General features: G+C 37.8%; 1 protein-coding gene across 1 annotated transcript; it reads right to left on the bottom strand.

The window, feature by feature from the left end:
* Positions 1-376: 376 nt before the first annotated feature.
* On the bottom strand, positions 377-8,110 carry LOC139138473 (CXXC motif containing zinc binding protein-like). Its single transcript, XM_070706862.1, has 7 exons — positions 8,009-8,110; positions 7,830-7,913; positions 6,661-6,717; positions 6,208-6,289; positions 5,100-5,209; positions 3,766-3,828; positions 377-1,547 (listed from the first exon to the last, which is right to left on the bottom strand). The coding sequence occupies exons 1-7, from the start codon at positions 8,012-8,014 to the stop codon at positions 1,470-1,472; spliced, it is 480 nt and encodes a 159-aa protein (XP_070562963.1). The 5' UTR covers positions 8,015-8,110; the 3' UTR covers positions 377-1,469.
* Positions 8,111-9,775: the final 1,665 nt, after the last annotated feature.

The following is a 9,775-nucleotide window of genomic DNA, read 5'->3' as shown; positions in this document are numbered from 1 at the left end:
CAACCACCCAGAATGACTTCGGTAGAAAACATCAAACGCAGGTGCATGAACCTAATGGTTAGCTTTCACTTGCATCACATCTGTTCAAATTTTTGCTCTTGGTCCTGATGAATAATTGAGTCAGTGCTGATGAAAACACAAGGCCCATTGAGTGATTTCTTGATTTTCAGGAGAAAAGGACACAGACCTTTCACAGAATTTACTCTGCCTAGGTATTGGATTATGGTAGCGTTAATTATTACCGTTATATGTGACCATATTGCAAATATAACCACTGTATACATTATGAGTGTATATATACTGTATGCCATGACTGTCTCAGTGAGATCATTTTTTTATCATGGAACAAAAGATAAACATAAACCAGCTAAATATATCTGATTACAAACCCTTTAATAAGTTTAACCTATTAAACTATGGCTTGTAACTTTTACAATGACAAGGAAAAACTTGTTAAATTACAGAAAACATAGAAAAATTCAGTTCTCCATTTACACTGCTACAGTTAAAGATCAACATATAAACGCTGGTAAATCAAAAGTAAAATCTCTTTCATTGGTAGGCTGGCTTTACATGGCCACACTTACATATGACATAAGATCACATACTTACATACCGATAAAGCAACAAACAGCCAGAAAAGGCCATGCCCAGCTCAGGCAAAGCGCAACATGCTTTGAACAGAAAGAATTATCAAGGGTATAACATACTCGGTCTGTGTACCTTTGATTGTCTAGAACGTGAGAACTTGTAACAGCAAGTCTGACATTATTGAGTTATAGTCTCAAAGGACGTTCATGGCATTCACAATGGATACACCTGATAAGATCTTGAAAAACTCACTGCACATTTTCAACAAAAGCAAAACTTTTGACCGGTACTTTGGTTTTTTATCAGAGCATAACCAGATACATTAATTTTACTCTGCAGTAGAATTCTTCTCTTTCATGTTCTTGTTACCTCAAAATATTTGAACAATGCCAAATCAAGTCTTAATGTCAAACACCAATGTACATTCTGTCATTCCCAGCCAAGCCAAGAGAACATGGGTACACTGAAGCAGCATATCTTCCTCGTTTGACGTAAAAACAACCACATATAATTATAAATCATAGCTAACATTTACATCTATGAGAACATACCATGGGCATATAAAGAAACTGTGGACATGTCCCTTGACAGTCTTCAGGAACAAACTCATTTACTTGACAATCAACTTTGAATTGCCAAACTTGAATTGAAGGTGAAGTTCACATTAAAGCTGTTGATTTTTGCCCTAACCATTACATCAAAGTCTCTGGGTGTATGAATTCGACATAAAGATAAACAAAAAATATTGGGAAATGTAAAGTAATGTTAACCATTTTTAACTGCAAACAGAATCACATTCATTGATCATACGTCAATTCTTCAAACTCGCCCTTTGAAAGTCTGTGAATCACCACATCTCACCGGCGTCTGGCACATTTCTACACCTTGACAAATTTACTCTCCACTTCATAGATTCCAACTGAATCCTTTGCCTTCTCGTCATAGTCAACCCATTCCTACAGAGACAGAATTTCAATATGGGTAATGATCTAACAACTATTATTTGTCATGTCACTCTCCCTTAAGGTAGAACGCGCCTCGGGGATAGATATTCAGACTCTCAAACTTTTACAATTCTTTTCTGATATACCACTTGTGGGGGCTCATTTTAAAGCTCTCGGTGCAAGGAAAATTTTTATCATCTAAGTTTTTCGAAAAATCGAAAATTTTATTTTTCTCTATAGAGTTAACACAGGGATGGCGGCCATTTTGAATTTCAAATATTGGTAAATCTTGGGTAATTTGTTTCTGTAGTACCAAAGTTTGCAGGGTGACCCCCGATTATTATTCTTGATTTTGAAAGAGAATGGTTGAAAGATTCCTTACGGAAAGCTTTAGCAAAAAGTTGAAGCCTTTCACTTTTGAGGCACATACTACCTTAACCCTTTGAACCTGGCTCGGACAGAAATGTCCGATGACATCATAGAGTACCAGGGGGTCAGGGTGAAAAGGGTTAAAGAGATACAGTTGTTGGAACTGCGATCAAAGGTCCTGTGGGACCGATAACCTATACAACCAATATAAACACTGTATCCAAGGTACGATGGTGATTGATGAAAGTTAAAAAATGTCTGTCATAATCTACATCGTATAATTTACATGTAAGTGTTGCAACTATTATGATGAGGAGCATCTAGATATCGTGCACGAAATACATTGTTTGTGAACAAGAAACAGGCGCAGTTCCAATGACCGTTCCCCTTTAGATGTCATTCTCTTTCAGAATATCTAAAATCAGATGTTTTTTGTCACTTCTAACAATTGAAATTCAGATGTATACAATTGCAATGCAGTTCTCTCATGTACTCATTGCCGTCAGCCCTGCTGAGTTCAAAAGTTTTATCACTGGGCTATGTGTGCTGACAAAACTTGATTCCTCAACTTCACTAGTATGTTGTGATACAATGTGGAAATGAGCTACGTTTTTTCAGACACTCAATTTTTCACAAAACTTTTCCAGTTTGCCGCTTTTGTGATTCATTCTGAAGCCTGTGAAGTAAATGAGGTTTTCAACATCTTGTTTTCATGAAAACAGACAAAGAAATTTGATATTTTTTGCATAGAGTTAACGCAGGGTATAGCAGCCATTTTGAATGTTTAATTATTGGTATTAGATTTACATAATTTGCATGGTGATCCCTGATTTTTGTTCCAGATTATGGAAACAAACAAAGAATTACCAAGGTGTGAGTAAGGTGTAACTTTTAGTTTAAAGGTGCATACTACCTTAATCTTGAAAAATTTGTACCGTACAACATGATATGAAAGATTATCATAGTATTTGATATCTGCCTGTGCATAAAATTTCAGTGCTTGAAACTGATGTACAGTCCAAAAAACCCCACATGAGATTATGCCTGATTGCTCATAAAGATATTCACACTGTTTAAGGTAATTTGCACCTCAAAAATGAAAGACTTAAACTTTCACTAAAACTTTCCTCAACCAAACTTTCAACTATTCTCTTTCAAAACCAAGTATAAAAGTTGGGGTTCACTATCCAAACTTTGGTACTAGAGAAACAAATTAGCTGATATTTGAAATTCGAAAGGACGCCATCCGTGGGTTATCTCTAGGGGGGAAAATAAAATTCCTGATTTTCACAGAACTAAACCGGTTATAACTTTATTTACATCAAAAACTTCACAATGAACCCTCACAAGTGGTAGGCCAAAATATAATGTAAAAGTTTGAGAGTTTGAATATCTGTCCCCTGCATTCTACCTTAAAGGAAAAAAGTCGGCCATTTTTCCCGAATTTTGTTTGATACGAGATACTACTTATATTGTTTGACATGTTGAAAGATACTGAATGAATGGGTGACCATGCATATATTCGACCCCGGTTTTAGACACGATACATGAAACCATCGCAAAAATGAATTAATGGTCATGACCATTAATTCATTTTAGCGATGGTTTCATTTGTCGTCTCTAAAACCGGGGTCGAATATATGCATGGTCACCCATTCATTCAGTATCTTTCAACATGTCAAACAATATAAGTAGTATCTCGTATCAAACAAAATTCATGAAAAATGGTCGACTTTGTCCCTTTAGAAGAAATGCTTGCACACAATACAAAGTCAGCACAAGTCAGCACTCATCACAGATGCTCCGACATAACACTTTGGATAAAACAAATTACTAATATATAGACAATATGAAGGATTACCTTTTCTTGCAGGTCAACTTCAAATGGTGTGCCAGTTTCTGCTCCCTGGCAAACAAATCCAGCCTAGAGAAGAATATTGTTGAATTCATTAATTCTACATGGATGGCATTTTTATATACCAAAGATGTTTGCGATGCTTTCTTTGTACAATCTAACTTCTACAAACACTGTCACAAGCCTTATTTCAGTGATGGTATCTAACTGTCAAGATATCGTAAAAATTCATAAATCACATTGATCGATCTACTGTAATGAATGTATCAGAGAAGTACACAGTACACCCATAGGTTGCTAGGCCTGTTCGTTATGCAGTCCAGTGACCATAGAGATCTCTGAGCAGCGAAGCATTTTACAAGGTGCCTGTGGTGAGGGCCTGCCATAAAATTGTTAAAGGACGATGACTCAGAATTTAATGCCTAATGGCATGTCTGTGGGACTGATGCATTGATTTGCTACAATGATGTGTCTATGGAGCTTACAGATCTCCTGAAATATCTCTGTTTTGTTGCCTTATTTGGTCATCATACATCATTTCAAAGAGTAATTGATGACAGAATTTATGCAAATCAGTAGCCGCATGAACCGATACAAGATCACCTTTCAGAGGGAGGGATGGTCTCTACATGTATTAGACTATCACAGTTGAAATTGGAGGAAATCCAGAGGGGGCCGACTATGGAGGGAATTACAGAATTAGACTGATTCAGTATTATTTTCTGTTGTGATTTTCTAACAGAGCATACATGTTTATCCTCTGCTTCATCACTGAGACGACAATATCTCATTACAAAGTGGTAGCTCTTCAACCATACATACTGCAGTTCTTAAATCACAGATCATACAATGCAACATGACACCCTCTGCTTAAAAGGACAAAGTCGGCCATTTTTCATGAATTTTGTTTGATATGAGATACTACTTATATTGTTTGACATGTTGAAAGATACTGAATGAATGGGTGACCACGCATATATTTGCCCTCGGGTTTAGACACGATACATGAAACCAATGCGGGGAAAGAATAAATGGTCATGACCATTAATTCTTTCTGGCGATGGTTTCATTTGTCTAAAACCGGGGTCGAATATATATGCATGGTCACCCATTCATTCAGTATCTTTCAACATGTCAAACAATATAAATAGTGTCTCGTATCAAACAAAATTCATGAAAAATGGCCGACTTTGTCCCTTTAATGTAATGTGCTCAATGCTGGCACTTGACTGTGTTTTATGGAAGCCACAATTATCTCTGATGTGTACTGTACATTGGAAAGGGAAGTACAGTATGGGATGCTAGCTGTCACATTGCAATGTGCCACTGATGGTACTTACCCTTGGTGAGAAATCTGTGGGCTCAGTCCCACGGCAATCATAGGTCACAATGGTCTTGAACCTCAAGTTGTCTTCAGCATTGTAACTTTTGATGCTCTCCTTGATGATATCTGTGGTCACAATGAGCCATGAAGAGATGTATCACTAGATAACATACAGTAAAAAGATTTGATTTGCTTAACAACTAGCATGTAGCTTGCACATGCATTTTCATCACAGTAGGGAAATTTACACAGAATCCAAAGCAGTGCAGTGAAACTGTCGTCATATTATCAATAAGCTAGAGCATGTTGAATGAATATTCAGAACCTTGGTACAGACTTGCAAAACTGTACTGCCTGGTATCTGCTACCATGGTAACTTACCTGCCCAGTAGAGAATCCTCTTTGAAAAAAGATAACTGAAAACATTTCCTTTAATATTTCATTCATTTCTTTCCTTTTGAGTAAGGCAACATTATCAAGTTTTGGCATTCTTCACAAGATAACACTTACAAACGCTTTTATGTACATGTATACATTGTCGCTAGAGGAGCGTCATAAATCATTTTGTCACCTTTGTCAGTATTGGACAGAATCTCATGATAGGATTGTATGTAAACAATGTGAACAAAACTTATCAATCATTCCATCTTTACATTTCATGTGACAGAAATCCTTGCAAACGCCATAAATTATTGTGAAATGGGAAGATATGATATTTAACACTTGTAATGAGTGCCAGCGACTGACAGTGAGTGTTAAACAACATCTTAAAATAGTCTAATGTTATTGACTTTGTAAAAGCATATTAAGCCATACTCCAGAAGCATGTGGGATTAATCCATTTTACCATTTGCTGATCCCTGTATTAGCATTTTAGGGAAAATCAGGAGAGATTTGAGCTATATTGTAATCTTGTGCACATTCTTTTTATCACACAGCTGTAAAATGCTATGTGATGGGTATCGCTTATCAACAGTAGCACAAGTAACAATGAGGTACATGATCCGGATCTGGAATCTAAGATAACAGGGGTCCCTGAGAATTCAAACCACCCTTGTTAAAATACATTTCCTGGTACGGATTCATTGTGTAAATATCAAAATTAATAAAAGATATGAAATTACCGATAGAGTTCTCACGGCTGCACAGTCGACATTTTACAACCAGACTGGCACTTCCTCTGCCCCCTTTCAAGGGAGAGCTTTCCTGAAAAGTCAAACAATGTCATAACAATATCATCATTTGGTGAACACTGTTGATGAAGAAGAGCCTGATGACGCGCATTCAGTACTTAAAGACAGAAGTACCGCTTTCCCTATCTCAAGTAGGTAAAATGATGTTAACTTTGCATACCTCAAGCGCATATGACGTGCAATGATGGGAGAATTAGAAGCCTACTATGATAATATCTTGTATACTGGAATTACTACTGCAACTACCTTGGAGAAATTGATGCCTAGAAATCCCATGGCAAAAAAATTTACACAACCTTGACAGTTGATTGGAGGAAACATTACTCTTCTAGCAGAAGCGGCATTATTAGTTTGGTCTATTATATAATCAAGGTCCATACTTACCAGTAGAGTCAGGTACTGGAAATGATCAGGTTCTTCACCACAGTTAAGGCATTTCAACTGCAACAAAAAATGACTGTCGACTTTTGAAATCTAAAACTTAACACTGATCTCTGCATTTTCCTGGCAATGCTTAATTTCCCTGAATCAAGATTTAATAGTGGTTGCCTCAGAAAACCATTGAAAATTCTTGGAAATGCATGAGGCAAGAGTAAAGAAAGTGTTTCATGTTAATCACTGGTGACTTAGGGAGTCATTAGGGTTTGAGTTAGCAGTGGAGTACTGGAAGAGGGCCCCACTGTGTGCATATCCAAAATGCTTGCCACCACTATCTTGACACAGGCCATGTATGGTGCTGCAGGGGGTCCTCTCTCAACAATTTACGCACATAGGCCATTGCTGCAAGGATTACAGATATAAGCAAGTATAGTGTGTCTAGCATGGTTTTATACAATGTATGATGTACTCATTGCAGTGTTCGGATTGTAACTTATGTTACTGTATCATTGTGAAATGATTGTTTTAGAAATTGGTCTGGCAAGAGCCGATCAGCTTGGATTTTACTCATTATGGGCCTGGGATATTTCTGATTCATAGCCTAGCTAGACCTAGCTCTGCATGGCAGGGCTGTGTGGTACGGCTATGCAGACCTCCCACCACAGCCAGTAACACAGAGCTAAGGTAGACCCACAGCATCTGAGGATGGTGACACATCGACCTGCATCTCGTTTAGCTCTGCATGGCAGGGCTGTGTGTTACCGGCGTTACGGTGGTGGGAGGCCGTGTAACGCCGGTAACACACAGCCCTGCCATGCAGAGCTACATCTCGTTGTGAATGTACTAGTATTGTTGGACGAACTATCTTTGACAGGTTACAAGCAAGGTGGCTACCTCCATGATGGAAAGTAACATCCATCTTATTAATCTGTGTATAGCTCTAGTATTCGATGGAATTTATATTTGTAACACTCGTTCCCCCGTCATAGATTTTAAGACATTTGCTGTCGATGCATGTAATCTGAAAGAGCACGGCCAGCTCTCACAAAAAATTTCAAAATATGAAACAGCGTAATACTAATGTCTAAGTAACGTCCATATGTACCTGTACATGATGCAGTGTACACATAGTTTTGTTCGTGTATAAAAATATCGATGTCAACAAGGTAACATACCTTCAAATACCATCGAAAATCTTCACCTTCCGGCTGCAAATTTGTCACATTTTCCAAATTTGCTCTTATCTGCAGCCCAATTTTCTGCAAGAAAGCGTGAAACCATTGAGAAATGATGCACACAACGGACTTAAATTATAATTTTTACCCGGAAGTGTGCATTTGTGCAACGTACTCACCACCATGTTGACATGAAAGAGGCCGAGTGGGGGCGCTTTTCATCACAATTGATTTCGTTCACTCAACTGAGTCCGAACTGTACTGCGTTCAAACGCAGCTGTGGCAGCTGTGCTGCATGGTGGCGGGGTAAAAAATCGTAAATCTCAAAACCAGCTCGTAAAAGGCAGGAATCCCGTCTGAAAATACCACATCTATGAACCCACAGCTATATTGGAAGGTGCTCTGAAATGAATACGTATGTTTCAGGGCTGTAGGAAGCAATTCTTTGTTGGGGAGCGGGGGGGGGGGGGGGGGGGGGGGGCAAGCGTTAACTATTTTCTGGTGATTGATTTACGATAAAAAATTAAAATGAATAACTAAATAGATAATTCAAATAAGTAAAATAGATCAACAATAAAGTGTAAAATATGATCATTAAAGCTTTATCACTATCTCTAATTCTTGTAATTTCACCTTGTATGCAAATTTCATTTAACATTTGAAGTTAGGTCTCGACTAAAATTCAGATGTCAACTTTAACAATGCCCGATATGGTAAATTAGCTTTGTTGGAAAACAAAATACGGGAAACGTTAATTGTTGGTGCTTTACTGCAGTAACATGTGCAATGTATCTTGATGAACAATTTTCATACTCTCTGTATCTAGCTGCAATAAATGTAGCCTTGGTTGGCCGTGGGGCTTGGGCTTCCGTCGTGCGGCTCGCGCCTTGCCCCAAGGTTGAGGCAACCCGGCAAGGCGCGAGCCACATGATAGAAGCCCAAGCTCAAGGTTTGGTTTTACTCATCTGGTTATCAAACACAGCACTCAAATCCCGAACACTGTTACTAATTGGAACAAACGTTCCCCCACCGCTAACTTCTGTCAGATTGAATTTTACTTAATTAATTGCTGTGGTTTTCCAATCAGCATAATTTCAGTTTTATCTGCGTTGAATATCAATTTATTATTGTACATCCAACTTTTAATATCACATATACAGGCCACAACGATATCCCGTATAATCTCATCACAATCACAACTTGGTTCAAGAGATAAATACAACTGGGAATCATCCGCATAAAGATGAATTGCCTATAGGGAAAATATTCATACTATTAAAAACGCGATTGGAACTAATTTAGGAGAATTGGATCTTCATATTTTTCAATTTCTCAAAAGTTTTAGGTGCCCTACAGCTGAAAGTTGCAATATTAAAAATTACCCATAAATACACGTGTATAACTTAAAAAGAAAGCGGATGAACTTACATTTGCAGATTAATCTGATATTACTTCACCTTTCCAATTATCCCAAATTAGTTCCAATCGTGTTTAAAATGAATAGGGCGAAGAACCGATCCTTGAGGGACACCACATTTCAAAAAACTAATGGAAGAGTGTTGATCCTTAATTAGAACCCGCTGACACCGATCAGAAAGATAGGATCTCAATATGAAAGAACAGTTTCGGTATAATTCAAAAACAAGTCTGTAACCTAAAATACAGATGTCAACAGTATGAAAAGCCGCAATCAAATCTAAGAGAACTAAAATAGAAATCTTCTTTCCATCCATTTTAATCAGAAGATCATTTTGAACCCCAATCTGAGCAGTTTCTGTGCTGTGAAATTCAGTTTCTTATACGCAGATTGGAACTTTACATCCAACGAATTCCTGTTGATAGGATCGAGCAATTGATTGGCCATCGCCCTTTCAATCAATTTAGAAATAAAACTCAGATTCGAAACTGGCCCTGGTTTCTTTAGCAAAGGGATCACCGAGGCCTCC

Source organism: Ptychodera flava, chromosome 8 (genome assembly GCF_041260155.1).
Source record: "Ptychodera flava strain L36383 chromosome 8, AS_Pfla_20210202, whole genome shotgun sequence".
NCBI classification, from domain to species: Eukaryota; Metazoa; Hemichordata; class Enteropneusta; family Ptychoderidae; genus Ptychodera; species Ptychodera flava.
The sequence above is the reverse complement of the archived record's forward strand: the minus strand, read 5'-3'. Positions and strand labels throughout refer to the sequence as shown.

Excerpts from the sequence above, each read along its gene's own strand:
- LOC139138473 (XM_070706862.1), bottom strand. Across the intron at positions 6,290-6,660 it reads TCCAGTACCTGACTCTACTG|GAAAGCTCTCCCTTGAAAGG; the intron begins GTAAGTATGGAC and ends TTGACTTTTCAG. Across the intron at positions 5,210-6,207 it reads CAGCCGTGAGAACTCTATCG|ATATCATCAAGGAGAGCATC; the intron begins GTAATTTCATAT and ends TTGTGACCACAG.